General features: G+C 34.9%; 1 protein-coding gene across 10 annotated transcripts in view; it reads left to right on the top strand.

The window, feature by feature from the left end:
* RCOR3 (REST corepressor 3) overlaps positions 1–15,265 on the top strand; it is a 62,813-nt gene extending 47,548 nt beyond the window's left edge. For 6 of the 10 annotated variants that reach the window (XM_032289144.1, XM_032289136.1, XM_032289135.1 and 3 more), the window contains 3 exons: positions 3,222–3,279; positions 11,715–11,956; positions 12,416–15,265. In XM_032289144.1, coding sequence (XP_032145035.1) covers positions 3,222–3,279; positions 11,715–11,956; positions 12,416–12,760 — 645 coding nt within the window. In that variant the 3' untranslated portion in view covers positions 12,761–15,265. Of the gene's footprint in view, positions 1–3,221; positions 3,280–11,714; positions 12,291–12,415 lie in introns of those variants that run through there. The other 4 variants (XM_032289137.1, XM_032289143.1, XM_032289142.1 and 1 more) reach the window with 4 other exon arrangements.
* The last annotated feature ends 1,694 nt before the right edge of the window (positions 15,266–16,959 follow it).

Raw genomic sequence — 16,959 nt, forward strand, 5'->3', positions numbered from 1 at the left:
AGTGTGCCAGATGCCTTTTAAGATATATTCTAAATATATCCTCATATTTAGTTGTATTTAATCCTTAGATTAACCTACAACAAAGGTATTTTGCAAGTTGTTTGTACAGAAGATCCTTGATATCCAAGTGGTCATTAATCCATGTAATGCATGGAGAAGCAAAAATTCCCGAACAAGAACATTGACTAGTAAACCAATCATTTATAAAATTAGGCTGTACTCATCAACTCTTCCTAAATAACTGTAGCTGTTATTTGCCCATTCACTACATCATTATCCTTCTCTGTCACTCTCTTGGTAATGCAGTGCAAATACAGCACAAACCAAAATGAAATTGGATACTTTGCAAAAGATGGGAAACTTCATGAAGTCTGTTAAACTGCAAGAGAATGACATTAGTCATCTACAGAATTGACAGATGAGTATCCAGCAGAATTAACCACTGAAGAAAAAAGTGATGACTCATAGGCAGGCACTTCAAAAAAGAGTAATTTGAGTAACAAAGAATTAAGGCCCTTTAGAAAATTATTTCAATAAGCCTTTAAAACAAAATGACCCATTTTGTGAACCATGTGAATTTCAAAGTCAAAGGATGTTGCACCATTGTATAGTCAGAAAAGATAGGCCAAAAAGTAAAGCATATTAAACAAGTCATTAACTATTTTTTTAAAAGAACTAATTTTTACAGGTTTTTGTTTCACATTTCAGGTTCAATTGCAATCAACCTTTTATTTTTTTTTTACCATTATTTACTCGAAAATATTTTGACCTGTTTTAAATCAATTTCAGTACCAATTATCCTTGGGTACTAAGGGCCTCTTTTATCCACTTTCCACTGCCAAGGTAGCATCAGATTGCCTTGTGTATGAACTCAGTATAAGCTTTCTTAGTGTAAAGTTAGGTTTCCAATTAACAATATATATTCCGGCCGGGCGCGGTGGCTCACGCCTGTAATCCCAGCGCTTTGGGAGGCCGAGGCGGGTGGATCACGAGGTCAAGAGATCGAGACCATCCTGGTCAACATGGTGAAACCCCGTCTCTACTAAAAATACAAAAATTCAGCTGGGCATGGTGGCACGTGCCTGTAATCCCAGCTACTCAGGAGGCTGAGGCAGGAGAATTGCCTGAACCCAGGTGGCGGAGGCTGCGGTGAGCCGAGATCATGCCACTGCACTCCAGCCTGGGTAACGAGAGTGAAACTCCGTCTCAAAAAAAAACAAAAAAAAACAATATATATTCCTTCTTTAAAAAAAAAAAATTTTTTTTTTTTTTTCTTTTTTCTTTTTTTTTTTTTAAAGACGGGGTTTTACCATGTTGGTCAGGCTGGTCTTGAACTCCCGACCTCAGGTGATCCACCCCCATTGGCTTCCAAAGAGCTTGGATTACAGGTGTGAGCCACCACACCTGGCCCATATTCCTTCTTAATAGAGTTTCTCCACCATTCATGTTACTCCCTTTTTGGGGGAAGATATGTTTATAATTTTTCCTGTCTCCTTTTTCTTTCATTTTTTTTTTAACTTTTTTACATTTGATTCACTCTTTTATTACTGTTTCTTTATGTCACTCATAGTTTTTTCCTATTCCCCACTTTTCTCTTTTTCTTTTTACTGTTTCTCCTTTGCCTCATCACCAGGTTCCTAATCTTGAGGCTTATCTACTGTCTACTACCTTGCCTGCCCTGCTGTCCCTTTTTAATCTCGTCTGGAATACAGTGATTTGTTTTAGGTTTTTCTCTCCTTTACTCTTAAGTTCTGTTTTTTTACATTTTCATTTCTCCTCTAATAAATTTTTTTTTAACTTTGGAGTTTTGTTTCATTCCTCATTCTGAGTACTTACACCTCTTTACTTTTGGTGAGAAAGTTGGTGTTACTTCTGTGTGCTATAGAAACTCTTATTGCTAGGACCATGAGTGGGCTAAGACCTAAATGCCCCTTCTCAAAAGAAGCCCTGTTTCTGTTTTGCCCAACATGCCCAGGTATTACACCACACCACTTTATCTTGGCAGTTCCTTCTGCAAACCTCTGCACACTGGTGTAGTTATTTCTGTCCATCTACTGCCAAAGGTCCTTGATTTACCATTCAGTGGGTATACACTAATGAAATCTGATTAGATATTTGTTCGTGTATTATTAGCATACTAAAAATCCTAAATTTAGGAGGATTTGGGGGGGGGATAAATATTGGGTGGTCTTGAGAAAAAAATATTCTTATCAGAATCACTTTCTGCCTCAGAAGTTTAAAGAAGTATTTTAGGATTTAGACCTGTTCTGTAGTCCTATGCTAATTTATACCACTGTTCTGGGGGGAGTAAGGATAGGTTCAGTCTTAAACATGAAGGAAAGAAATCTTAGAGCTATAGATCCTCTTTAAAGAAAAAGTTTAGGCTGGGTGTAGTAGCTCACGTTTGTAATCCCAACGCTTTGGGAGGCCCAGACGGGCCAACATGGTGAAACCCTATCTCTAATAAAAATACAAAACTGTCCAGATACGGTGGTGGGCATCTGTAATCCCAGCTATTTAGGAGGCTGAGGCAGGAAAATCAATTGAACCTGGAAGGTGGAGGTTATAGTGAGCCAAGATCACACCACTGCACTCCAGCCTGGGCATCAGGGGGAGAAAGTTCCTCACTTATGGCCAGAGGTTTGAGACCAGCCTGGCAACGTAGTGAGAGCTCATCTCTAAAAAATAAAAAAAAAATTAGCTGAGTGTGGTGGGAGGTTACTGTGGTCCCAGCTACTACTTGGGAGACAGGTAAGAGAGTTGCTTGAGCCGGGGATTTTGAGGTTGCAGTGAGCCGTGATCATGTCATTGCACACTCCAGCCAGGGCAACAGAACAAGACTCTGTCTTTAAAAAAAAAAAAGGAAAAAAAAGTCTCTTAAATGTTTAAAACTAGGCTAATATAGTATCTACAATATGTGATAGGAATATTATAGGTGGAAAATGGGAGACTAATAGATTTTCTCATGTTTTAATATCTCTTATTAGAGCATAAATGTGAATGTTGTTCCCTCTCCCAAATTAGTACCTTTCCCTTTCATTATCTTTCTGCATGGAAAAAGGTAACTCAGAATATATTTTATCTTTCTAAAAATAGAATCTTCATGAATCAGAGTTGTAGTAATCTCATGTCTGTGATTTGATGAAAAGTTAAAAAAATAAGCACTTTGGAAAATGTCTGTCTTCATATCCTCATTAGGAAACTTCTCTTTAATTTTGTAGTCAAATCAGAAAATTAATGCCCGTTGGACCACAGAGGAGCAGCTTCTAGCAGTGCAAGGTATATTAAAGATAAGCAGTTATTGTTGTTAATAATTATTTAATTTGTCATGAAAGGTGACTACCCTAGTTCTTCCCTTCCTTTAGAAATTGATCCAGAAAGGGCTCTTGTGTTTATGACAAAGTCCTGGTGACCAGGAATTCTGTGTTGTATTTGTGGATGTGACATATTCAAGTCTATGTGCATTTTGAGTCCTGAACAGCACGTAATGTATTCTCAGCACTAAATAATTGATGATGATGATTAAGCATGAAAAAGTCACATGGGCTCTTTGTGCTTCTCCTTTGATATTCCTCCAATTGGGTTCGTTCTTACTGTATATCATTCATTGATAACTTATAGTTAAAAGCATAAATGAGCTATAGTATGTTTCTGATTACTCTGTAAAATAATGTTTATCTGATAAATGTCAGGTATTGAAAATATTAACTACATGCCTAACTTTCAGTGTTTCATACTTCCCTTAAGAGATGTACCACTAAATGCTTAGAAACCTGACTTAAAATAGATATATTTTTAAAAAGAGACTTAAGAGAGATATCAAAAAATCACATACAGCATTTTAAATGCACTATTTCTAAGAATCTTTTGTTGAATTATATGGCAGAAAGCTTTTTGTATTATGAACACTCATGGGCAACTGGGAAGCATTATAAACTTGGATTTTCTCATGTTTAAATTACTTAAAGACAAATTGTATATTTTTATTCATTGTTATGATTTTTTTCCTCTTTATGATAAATTATGTGCAGGTCCAATTGTACAATTTAAAGTTTGATCTACATTTTGTTTCTTCCTGGCTGAGCACTTCTTTGTGTTGAGTGCTAGTAGTTTTTTTATCTAGGTTAACCACTGTGAGAGAGTGGGGCCCCAGTGAAACATATAAGCATACCTTTTAAAACCTTGCCAAATAGTCTAAAGAGAACATATTTAATACAAAAATGCTTTGCAAGCATCATTCCGATTGATTAACTGATAGATGACTCTGCAGTTTCGATTGGAGAAAGAATTAGCCAGCCAGCATGATTTGAAAATGTCACAGGAGGGTGCCAGCAGGATGATGTCAGCCCTTGCTTAGGCCTGTGCAGCATAGCACAGTCATTTCATAAAGAATTGATACTATGACACAGGGTGCTGGATGTGCATTGAACACACCTGTAATTGTAGAACTGAGTTTCTGAATGAGTCAGAACAAGGTTTAATTAGTTCATAATGTTTAAAAATAGCTGTTTTTAAATTAAACTCTGGTAATTTAAATTATTGTTTAAAAAATTAGTGAGGATTTCAGTGGCTGCTTTATATTCATTTAGAGTTATGGCCTACAGATTTAGTATAGTCATTTTGAATAGGCATTGTTTTATTCATGTAAAGCCTATATTTTTCTATCATCGTAGCCTGGTAAAAACTGCACCTGGTTTCCAGTATTCAGTTGCTTGAAGATTAGTATGTTAACTCTGTATTTTAAAGAAATTATCCCAATGAAAGAATTTTCTGAAAAGGATGTCATAGGAAAGTCTAGGCTAATACTTCTCTATACAGCACTCAGGATTTGATACTGCTCTACAGCAGTACTTTAAGTGAGAGAGTCCACTGAATCTTATGGCTGGGTTGGATATTCAAAGCTGCATTCAATGGAAGAACAACGGTAATATCTAAATATATAGTTTGAACTATATATGTAGACATAATTAAATATTAAAAGAATGGAATAGTCGTATGTATAACCAAACATTTCCTCTGTGCTGAGGTATATTCAGTATTATACCATGTACATTTTTAAAAAGTAACCCTTTAAGTAAGTTACACTAATAACAGTTTGTATGGAAGTACACATGTTCTCAGGATTTCAAAGGCACTTTCTTAATAATGTGTTAATGGTGTTAATGTCTCTGTTTTATTTTTATTCTTTGGATTTTTTTGTTTTCATTTGTAGGTTTTTGTTGTTGTTACATAAAATAAAACAATATAAGGACATTTGTGCCCAAAATAGCTATTTTAAAGAGAATTTAAAAGTATCATATTGTCTTATGTGCCCATGTATTTATATAGTGCTCAGAAGTGTGTCTTATAAATAGTATAATCATGTAGTAATGTCCCTTGTACCTGAATTTCAGTGCAGCTATAATACGTAATTGTGGGGTCTTTTAATAATACACAGTTTACTATCTACAAGTACTTCTCTTAGCAGGCCGTTGTTTTTTTTTTTTTTTTTTAATCTTTATGGTAAACCTTTATGTATATTATTCTAATGGCCAATTTAGTTTTACAAAGTAATAAACTATGTTTTGATATTAACATGTTTTACTTTGTATATCACTGTATATTCAAGACATTTTACAAATATATTTCAGATTTGACACTTACTTGTTAAATGCTTTATTTTATCTGGCTCATAGTAGAATACTATTACAGTGACCTGCAGAAAAAAATGTTGACTCTGGTGCAATTAGTGAGATTTACAATTTTACTATTAAATAAGCTTTTTTGTTACAACTCTTTTTAAACCAGGCATATTAAGATCGTTTTCTTTCCTAGGGCTTAAATATGTATTTCCCACCTTACTTTCCTGTTCCATCTACTTATACTGTTGTTAAATAAATGTTAGTCATTTAAATAAGTTTCCCTTCTTTTTCTCTTAATTAGAAGAGAGGGAAAACCATGCTCAGATCAAATAGGAATGTCTGTTTACACTTTTGTAATCAGTCACTTTATTATGTTAATTCTAGTTCTACCTATGTTACAATTTTAATAGAATTTTTCAAGAGTCTCCAGGTAGGATATCATTAAAACTGCTAATTTAATCCTCTTAACATATTTGCCAGGCAAGGTACTTCTACAGTTTCTGTCATGTGTTCCAATCCTAAGTATCTAAATTTTTATTATGACCAAATTTTATTATGACCAATAATGATATTTCCCTATTGTGTTAATGGTAAAATGTTCCTGTTTGTAGCATGTATGTATGTGTGTGTATGTGTGTGTGTGTGTGTGTGTGTGTATTTTTTTTTTCCTAACCTTATAATACTTTTAGAAGTTATCCTAAAATCCAACTTGATATTCATTTGATAAACAGAATTCAGAAATTAAGAATTTCAAAAGGGGCCGGGCGTGGTGGCTCACACCTGTAATGCCAGCGCTTTGGGAGGCCAAGGCAGGTGGATCACTTGAAGCCAAGAGTTTGAGACCAGCCTGGACAACATAGTGAAACCCTATCTCCACTAAAAAAAAAATTAGCCAGGTATGGTGGCGTGCACCTGTAGTCTCCTGAGGCAGGAGAATTGCTCAAACCTGGGAGGTGGAGGTTGCAGTGAGCCGAGATCACACCACTGCGCTCCAGCCTCAGCAACAGAGTGAAACTCTTGACTCAAAAAAAATATTTAAAAAGGAATTAGATTATTTTACGTGTATCTTTTTTCCATGTAAAATGGAATGATGATTAGCTGTTTTCAAAAAAACAATGCATTTAAATTATAGTACAAAACACTTTTTAAAGTATGTAGAGGCTAGAAGCATGGTATACAGTATTTGCCATTTTAAGTCACCTCTTAAATATATTTGTTTCCTAGTCATTAGTGCTTAAGAAAAAAATGCTTCCCAATTAAAATTTATGCTACTTTAGGATAAACAACAAATTTTTTTCAATTGATGTTAACTTTAGTTATTTTTTATAATTTCTACCTTTTTGTATAAAACAGAAAATGACAGAACTGTGTTCAGGTGACTTACGCTTATAGTAAAAGTTACCCTCTCTTCTTGTATTTCATTCACCTTTTAAAGATAAAGTTGCAAGTCTAGAAATTGTCTTCTTTCTAATTTTATCTCATACTAACAAAAAGGTTTGTAAAGGAGAAAAAATAGATTTGGCAGTTGATTAAAAATAAAAGGTACACTGTGTTGTGTACCAAACACAGTACACAAATGATCAAAAGGAAGCGGAATGAGGAAATTCATATCTTTACATCTGAAAAGCACTCTTGCTTTAGAGATTATTTTTCTGTTATAGCAGATACCATAAGAACGGAGGTTCAAAAATATAGTGGTCAGCCCTCTGATAACACTTACATTAAATGATCTGTGGTTCAAAATTTCCAGCATTTTTGTAATGGAATGTAACTTATGTGATTTTGACTTTTAGCCCCTTCCATATATACATCAGTCACTGTTCCGTTGCTATTGATACATCTTCTACCTTCTAATACGGAATTCTTGAAGAGATTTGCAGGAGGTGGAGAGAAATGCACACTCCCAAATGGCTTAAGTTTAAAATGTATGTCTTAATGATAGAAAAGAATCATATCTCTGGAGTTGCTAGATGTTCTTATATTTCTATTATTTCAAAAATATATGTTTGAAAAAATTAATGTTTCACAGTTAAACTAAGTACATGTTCACTTTAAGAAATTTTGTTGTGAAAGCCAGAAAAAAATCCTCTGAAATTTCACTAACTATAAGCAGCTTACCATATTTCGTCTTTTGGGGTTGTGTTTTTTCTTTGTTTGTTTGTTTTGGAGACAGAGTCTCACTTTGTCATCCAGGCTGGAGCTCAATAAAAGTATCTTGGCTCACTGCAACCTCCACCTCCCAGGTTTAAGCGATTCCCGTGCCTCAGCCTACCTAAGTAGCTGGGACTACAGGCATTCACCACTATGCCCAGCTATTTTTTGTATTTTAATAGAAGCTGGGTTTTGCCACGTTGGCCAAGATGGTCTTGTCCTGACTCCAAGTGATTTGTCTGCCTTGGCTTCCCAAAGTGTTGGGATTACAGGCATTAGCCACCATGCCTGGCCCCAAAATCTAATTTAAAAAAATTGTTTTAAACTTACCAAAGGCGCCTATTCATGCTATCCCTTCTAGCTTAAAAAAGAAAGTTTCAGATTCCATTTTTAGAGTTGGGAAACATCATATAAATTCTCCTGAAGTTATCACCTTCTTACCAGCCAAAGATTAAAAAAAAAATGTATGGACAGACTCTACTAATTCAGAATGTCTGATAATTCAGATAATGGCTATGCTAAAGTCTCTACTGCTAATAAAAATATCTTCTTTGGCAATTTTAAAGTATTAACAAGACATGTTTTTTAAAAAAGTATGCTTTTGCATTGAGTAATTTAGATTCCTGGTTGGAGTATGTGGGCTTTCATAAAATGTAATGATAACAGGATATCCTAATGAGTCATATTTTTATGTTAATTCCTAAATAAAACTTTACATATTAAAGATTATAAGGTATCATCTGCCAGCATAGAAAGCAAAGTTGTTTCATTGTAACTTTCAAATGAAATTTAGAAATTTGACTGAAAACAATTATTTTCTCTTCCTAGGAAACATTATTTGCCTGTTCTAGGGTAATTAAATGTTTATTCCACTAACCTTTGAAAGCAACCTCTTGCCGTAGAAGTGAGACTTTAACAACTATGGTTCAAGTGTACCTTTTACGTCTTCAGGAAGTGAGGTTGACTTAATCATCATATTTAGCTCTCTTCCTGAGAAGGCAATCCGATCACTTTGTTTATTATCAACTATGAAAAAATAGTGGAGTGCCCTTTCCCCAGGCACAGATTGAAACTAGGATAGCTTTGATGCCGTAAGTTGTTAAAGTTAGTTGCTGCTCATCACTGCCACCTGCTGGTTGTTCCAGAAGCCTAGCTGGAGATAATTTTAAAAGAGCAGTCTCACTGAGTCAGTTGGAGTTTCACTAGTTTGCCTAGTTGCTAGCAACAGTATAGAGCCTAAGAGTTCCATCTTCTAACCAAAGTGCTGTTGAACTGTGCCATTCTGAGTGTGACGGTGAATAATTCAGCCATATATATCTAATACCTCTTGTGGTTTAGGGAAGAATAAGCTTTATAGGGAAGAAAAATCATATTTCCTTATTTTCTAAGCACTCCAGTTTACTGAGCATTGTAGTAATACTAGTGCTGCTTTGTATTTTCTAGGACGGTACTTTCCAACCTTTTTCACATCATGGTACACAGAGAAAATTATGAAATCTGTCACAGCATACTAGGCAAGCAGATGAAGCTGCTCTTACCCAAATAAGACTGCCAAGGAGCTCCAGCTATTCCAGACCCAGTCCAGCTATCCTTCAGGCTGAGGGGATTAATATCTAGGCACATGTGCTCTCAGGACGTTGATTGGAATCCTCAGCTAAACTACAGAAATCTACAGTGTGGTCTGAGCCTTGAGAGTTTAGACTGGCATATATGAGTTAATTATAAGCATATTATAGTTAATTTAGAAGCATACTTGGGTGAGTTAGAAAAAGATGTTGACATTGAATGTCTCTAGAAACTCTAAGGCTCTTACAGGAAGTAGTTTTGAGTTTAAGGTCTATAATTTAAAAAATGTAAAACTTTGGTGACAAGGTAAAGTCCATTGAACAAGAAAAAATCAAGAAGTGGAAGATCAAAAGGAGTATAGTCAGAAGAAGGGGCACTTATTTAATTTAATGAAATCAGACTTGGGGACAACTAGAGTTTGGCATATATTTTGCAAAATAAGTGTTCGGAGGTTTATGATATCTTAGAGTTGGAGTCAGAGTTAGTCTTAATGTGGCTGCTTCCTAGAAATACATTCTAATCCTAGACTTATTTAAGATTTTCACTCCTAAACTCGTGTATTCGGTAGGGTTGGCCATTGCTAGAATGTAAATTAAGTGTCCCTTATGAAAATTTGTAACTGATAGAACACTATATTTACTATATTTGATTTCTAATTAGTAGTTATTCTTCAATGCAGCAAACTCAAATTTAGAATTTAGAAATGGCACAGAGACTCACCCTTCTAAGAGTTGTTATTTTCTACAATATAAAAGTAGTAGAGAAGTACTTTAATATATAACAGTAGCTCCTATAAACTCTCAGTTGAATCCAGTCACTCTTAGAATTTATACTTAACTGTGAAGTTTAAAGAAATCAACGTCATGTGTTTAAAGGGAGTATAAATTCATTTATGGTGATAAAACATTATAAACAATGTCTATTTTTACTTTATTGTCACGTACATGTATTTTCTTTTCAGAACACAGCAAATGAGCATAGCTTACAAACGCAACACTCTACCTTAAAAATGGGATATAATTAGAGGATAATAATGTCAGACCTCCTGTCCAGAAAGCTCTTAGATAAAGGAACTCCCCTCAGAGTCAAGCCCAGCTACTTTAATGTAGCCAGAGATGCTTATTTTCAACTTTTCAATTTAAAATAAAGCAGAATTTAAAAGTGAACTTGTGTTACATCCTGTTGGTGCTTTAGAGTAATTGACTATTTCATATTAATTGGTATCGGTAAGAATAGCATTTCTGCTGGGTATTAACATATCCATTTATTATTCTCTCATCTGTGATCATATACATGTTGTTTATTTAAGCCCCCATATTTTTGTCTCCTTTCTCATCTCTTTCATTAATGAGTTACTGTTTTCTGGTATTTTTGAAAGCAGTTATCCAATTATAAAAGTTTTCAACAATTTTTCCATTTTGAGCTAAGTGCATCTCTTTCTAGAATGAGTCTGTGAACTTCTTTTAGAATTCCCTTAAGAGGAAATTATTATCCATTTAAAATTCTGTAGTATAGTTGACAATCTCAACTTCTTAAATCAATTATTACCCTTCATTATAATGAAACTTCTTTAGTGTAAAGTTAGATTCTCAGTTAATAATATATATCCCTTCTTCAGTTTAAGGTAGTGATAATGAACACAAGTGCTCTTCAGGTAGTCATTACTGTTACCTTACTCTTTAAGCTGTAATCTTTCATCCATTCAATCTTTAAAACTACTAGATGAGTTAAAATCCAACTGACTCTGAAAAAAAAAAACCTTCCCTTTTTTAAATCCATCATCTTGTGATGATTCTCCTGCTTTTCATGTTTAAGTTCTTAACTAATTTCAATTTGTTGGTACCTTGGTGGTATAGGCAAATATTCCTGTTGAAGTTAGTATTAAGACCAAAATTATAATGCTTTTCTTAATGGGGGAACCCTAAGGCTACTCACTCAGTCCATTGAGGGGATAAGAGAGATGGCTCATTCCCATCCAGTTTTGTTTACAAACGATGTTGCTCAAATTTAGGTGACTGGCTACTAGGGAAATAAATGAATGTGGAATTGAGGATGGAACAAAGAATTCAATGCTTTACAATAAATGGACTGTATTTGAGAGTTCAAGAGAGGATTGGAGAAAATAACTGAGTATGTAAAAAATGGTAAGTTTCTGATTGTTCAGTTGAAGGCAAGTGGCTGGCTCGATGAAATGACATAACTGATAGTTTTCATCTGTGACCCTGATGTCTTAGCCTCTATCTCAGAATTGAGAAATGAGCAGAGTTTATCAGAAAGGATTTTCATTGCTGGTATCTTTTGTGTGTGCATGATGTGTAGTACACACAGCTCTCCTTATTGATCCTTCACAGGTGTATTATTTACTTTGCCTTCCAGGTGTCCGCAAATATGGTAAAGATTTTCAAGCTATTGCAGATGTAATTGGCAACAAGACTGTTGGCCAAGTGAAGAACTTCTTTGTAAACTACAGGCGTCGGTTTAACTTAGAGGAGGTATTGCAGGAGTGGGAAGCAGAACAAGGAACCCAGGCTTCTAATGGTGATGCTTCTACTTTAGGGGAGGAGACAAAAAGTGCTTCTAATGTGCCATCAGGGAAGAGCACTGATGAAGAAGAGGAGGTGTGTTTGTGTATGGAATTTGAGCTAATATGAGTTGAGGAATCACCATTTTGTGTGGTGTTCTGTAAGGTTAATTTGTCAGAGGACTAGCTAAATTGAGCATGAAAGGTTGACAATACACTTACTCAGTGGTGCATCTATTGACTCTTAAGTCATAATGACATGCTAAGTTCTGATTCTAGAAGAATGGAGAGTGTATTGTTCTTTCATAGTCTTATTTTTATTTCCAGTGTTAAGCTGTTTACAAATAAAGATGCCTGTTTGGTAGCCTCGTTGGTTTTTTGTTTTTTGTTTTGTTTTGTTTAAAATAAAAGAAGCTTGTGCTTCCAATAAACACTGGTGTTATGTTTTTGTTTTGTTTTTATTTGTTTTGTTTTTCCTGTGACAGCCCAAACTATATTGTATTAAGTTCATTAGGACTTACATCTCATATGTGTATTTTTGTTTCCTCACCTCTAGGCACAGACCCCACAGGCTCCTCGGACACTGGGTCCATCACCTCCTGCCCCATCATCCACTCCAACACCAACAGCCCCCATTGCCACTCTGAACCAGCCTCCACCACTTCTTCGTCCAACACTGCCTGCTGCCCCTGCTCTTCACCGGCAGCCTCCTCCACTCCAGCAACAGGCTCGGTTCATCCAGCCCCGGCCAACTTTAAATCAGCCTCCACCACCTCTTATTCGCCCTGCTAATTCTATGCCACCCCGTCTAAACCCAAGACCAGTATTGTCCACGGTTGGTGGTCAACAGCCACCTTCCCTTATCGGAATTCAGACAGATTCACAGTCCTCACTGCACTAAAAATTAAATTGGACAGAGCTGCAGTAACTTTTCACCCCATCATTATACCAGTGCTCATCTGACTGACGAAAAAGGGGAAAGAATAATCCTTTCTAGATACCGAGGCTGCAAACTAGTTCTGTGGCAGTGGACTAGCATAAGTGGATGTCTAAGAAACTTTTCAGTTCACTAGACTAAAATGTTATACAACAAAAAGCCTCCAGTTAGCCTCCTTTCTAGAGTATATGTTCGGCAATGTTGCTCTCATAAAAGGAAAAAAAGATTTAAGTATTCTATATACCAAGTTTTTGTTCTGTTTTTACTGTATTTATTTTATTGAGGTTCTTTATATTCCTGCCTCTTCTTAGTCAAGGCTCTTAGTACAGAAATATTGACTTAGGAATTGTGAAAACTCCTTAAGTTTCTTAAGTTAAGGATGTTTGGCTTTTTTCTTTAATTTAATTTTTTAAAAAGCATTTTCCTATGTTAGGAGTGCGAGAATAGCCGGCATTTTTGACATATGTTCATTTTATGCATATTTAAGAAATTATAGCTGCATATCCCTTCTTTCAAAAAAATGTTGCTTTTTTTCCTAAAGGAATTTTAATGTATTCCTTTAAAAGAAAGCAATTTAATCAATTGCAAAGCAATTATATGAAACCACAAAGAATGTACTGAACCTACTAACCCTTTAACATACAGTGTAGGGTCCTAGCGCAGAGTCCTTGTTGAAAGGTCATTGACTCATCATCTATTAGTAATGAGAGAATTGGAAGAACAATTTTACTTACAAATGAGAACTTAATTTGTTGAAATATAATCTCTTTAAGTTCCTTGAAAATGGACTTAATTTTGAAAAAAAATTTTTTTGTTGTTGTTTCTAAATGCTATCTGCTTTTAACTAGTAGTTGCCTACATTTGGGGACTTAAGAGAATAATTATGTTTTGTTAGTTATGTAGACATAGTGGTTATGGAAGCATTTATTTACAGTACCCTTTTTGTGTTTGGTTTCTGAACTTAAAATTGCCCTCATACTTAATAATATGGTCTGCATTTAATATGAAAGGTGTTTTCTTGATAAATATCTATTGTACTATTTGGATACATTTGTGTATTCCTTGCAGCCAACCTGTGTCCGTGGGATTGGTTTAGGGTTAAATCATCAACATATTTCATAAAATAAATTTAAGAATTTGTTCTGTGTTATCTAAAGATGTATCAGTATATTGTCACAATTGTGCTGTTAACTAAAAATGCTGAGACCCTTTTTCATAGAAAAAAAGACATCAAGTCTTAACCCATAATCATTAAGCACTTACAAAGAATATTTTACAAGTGATAACTATTTCAACAATGTGTATTTAGTATTTTTGATACGATGATTTCATATTGGAATCATTATTTGTGCAAAGGGACAGATCACTTAGATTGCTATACGAGTGGACATAGGCTAAATGTTTGCACATTCACAGTCTTACCACGTGTAGAATACTTCACAACATAGTCAACATCTAAGACCCTAATTTATGTTTTGAAAGATCATGTGTTCCCAAAGTATTTTCTATCACTGGCTCCACAGCCTTAAAGTGCTATAGATTTAAATTCATTGATTAGTTTAATTTTTGATTTTTAACCATTTATTTCCATAAATACCCTATGCACTGGCATATCTGAAACTCTTTTCCAGCATGGGTCCTTTTGTTTCTCATTGGATTATATTAAATAGTTCTTGGCCCTGGATTATAACCAGATAAAGTTTAGCTGATTTAAAATTCTTAATATTCAAGAATTTATACTTATTTTTTCTTTAAAAGCCACAGGGGACAGTTAGATATCTTAAAATATCTAAAGCATTTTTTTAAGCAGTTAGATTGTCTTGCGTATGTGCATACTATGCCTTTACAGCGTTTATTGTCTTGTCTCTTGTCAGTAGACCTTCAGTACACAGTATGTGGGATATGTCAGTCAAGTTGGTCAGCACCAGCAACTGTCCAGCTGTTCAGTATATTGTGATTCATTTAAAAAATCTGTTCTATCCCAGACATGGGCCAAGGTGCTGTATCTGAGGGATGTGCTGTAATTTGATTTACATACATTAGAGCACACAGTAGAAAAACCTTAGCTTAATTAGTAATACGACACATGTATATAGTGAGATGTCTTTATTGTGTGCTTTGCATATTTTGTAAATACTTTGCACGTCATTATTTTTCTTTTTTGTTTAAGCAGTGTTTGGCCTGGAAGAGTGATATGCTTGCTGCTTAATCAAAGGATTAAAGATTTAAAGATGTCTATGTCTTCTATTTTTATATAATTTAATGTTCTATGAGGAATTTAGTACCTCTTCACTGTGAAATTCGAAATAATGATTTTTATAAAAGCAAAACTAGGACTCTTTTAATGGCGATTTTCATTAATTTCAGGGTTATCATTTTTGAAAAATATACACCAGAGTGTCTTTTTTAAAATTACATAACTAAAAATAAATCACACTGTGGATACAGCTTATGAAACTAATGGAAAAATGTTGTTCTATATGATTTAATTTTAGTGTAATGGATAAAGGTAAAGGTAAGTTATGATCAGAACTTTAGCTTACAATTGAATAAAATAGAATATAAAATAAAGATGAAAGGATATGAAATTCTGTCTTAATGTAGGCCTATATTCTTTTTAGGAATAGATGTAGGGAGCCAGCCAAGAATGTGACTATCATTATTTTTAAGAATATTTAAAATGTTGCAAGTACAGTCATGTCCCTTAACAACAGGGATATGGTCTGAGGAAGGTGCTGTTAGGCAATTTTGTTGTGTTGTGAATCAGATTGTACTGTACAAACCTAGGTGGCCAAAGCCTATTGAACACTTATGCTATGTGGTATAGCCTTTGCTCCTAGGCAGTATTGGCAGTTGTAACACAGTGGTAATATCTGTGTGTCTAAACATAGAAAATGTATAGTGAAAATACAATATTTTATACACACACACACACATATATATTTTATTTTATTTTTTTGAGACAGGGTCTTCCTGTGTTACCTAGGCTAGAGTGCAGTCGCAGGATCTCGGCTCAGCAACCCTTGCCTCCCAGGCTCAAGTGATTCCTCTGCTGCAGCCTCCCTAGTGGCTGGGATTAAGTTTTGTATTTTTTAGTAGAGACGAGGTTTCACCATGTTGGCCAGGCTGATCTTTAAGTCCTGATCTCAAGTGATCCACCCATCTCTGCCTCCCAAAGTGCTGGGATTACGGGTGTGAGCCACAGTGCCCCACCAACATTATAATCTAAAGGAACACCAGCGTATTTGCAGTCACTGAAGTGTTGTGTGGTGCATGACTCTACTTGGGTAAAGGCATCTAGTTCAGTTATTAAGTATGTTGTATTAATTTTATGTTCCCTCCTGTTAAAAGATTATTCATGAATATTAATAACTGCTAACTGGTTAACACTGGGATATCAGGATCTCCTCAAAAAGAATAATAATCTGACTTAGAACTCTAAGCAGAATCTATCTTTCTCTTTGTGCATCCCCAAAATAAATGACGAATACATTCTGATTAGAGGACACACATGAAAAACTAAAATGTATTAGTTTTTTTATTTAGCCATTCATTATAGGTTACATCATTTATAAGAAAACAATAAGTGAATACAGAAAGAACCCAAGAATCAAGTTTGAGAAATCATTCCATATTAGAAAATATCTATAAGAAACTTTTGACATATAATTTATGGTAGTACCTAAACTGCTTTCTCCTAGGAAAAAGTAGGTCATGTATAACTTGACACGGCTTAATTCCTTATCATAACTGCCTTAAGGGAAGGAATGTTCTGCAGCAGTATATTAATAACAATGGGGTTTGAGAACTAAACATGTCCAGGAATGCTCCTAGATGTGTGAGTTTGTGTCTAAAGGGCCATGTGGCTTTATCTGCCCTTTTTCGCTCGTAAGTCCTATACAGCTAAGCGAGAAACAATGAAGATCGGAAGTTGGGTTAGATGTTTGCCAACTGTCATTACCAGGTTTAAAGTGGACAATTGTTTATTGATAAGGGGAACAGGTCTTTACAAATAACTTAAACTTTAGTATACTAAAGCAGGAATCTGGGTGAGCAGGGTCTCTAAGGAAAAAAAATCTGGTGATGTGAAGTGGAGAGATCTAAGGACAGTCTTCACAATGTAAATGACATAAAAGTTGATGCCTCAGAATGCTTTGTATGTT

The sequence above is a fragment of the Sapajus apella genome, unplaced genomic scaffold (assembly GCF_009761245.1).
Source record: "Sapajus apella isolate SASKATOON/1434 unplaced genomic scaffold, GSC_monkey_1.0 scaffold22, whole genome shotgun sequence".
Classification (NCBI taxonomy): Eukaryota; Metazoa; Chordata; class Mammalia; order Primates; family Cebidae; genus Sapajus; species Sapajus apella.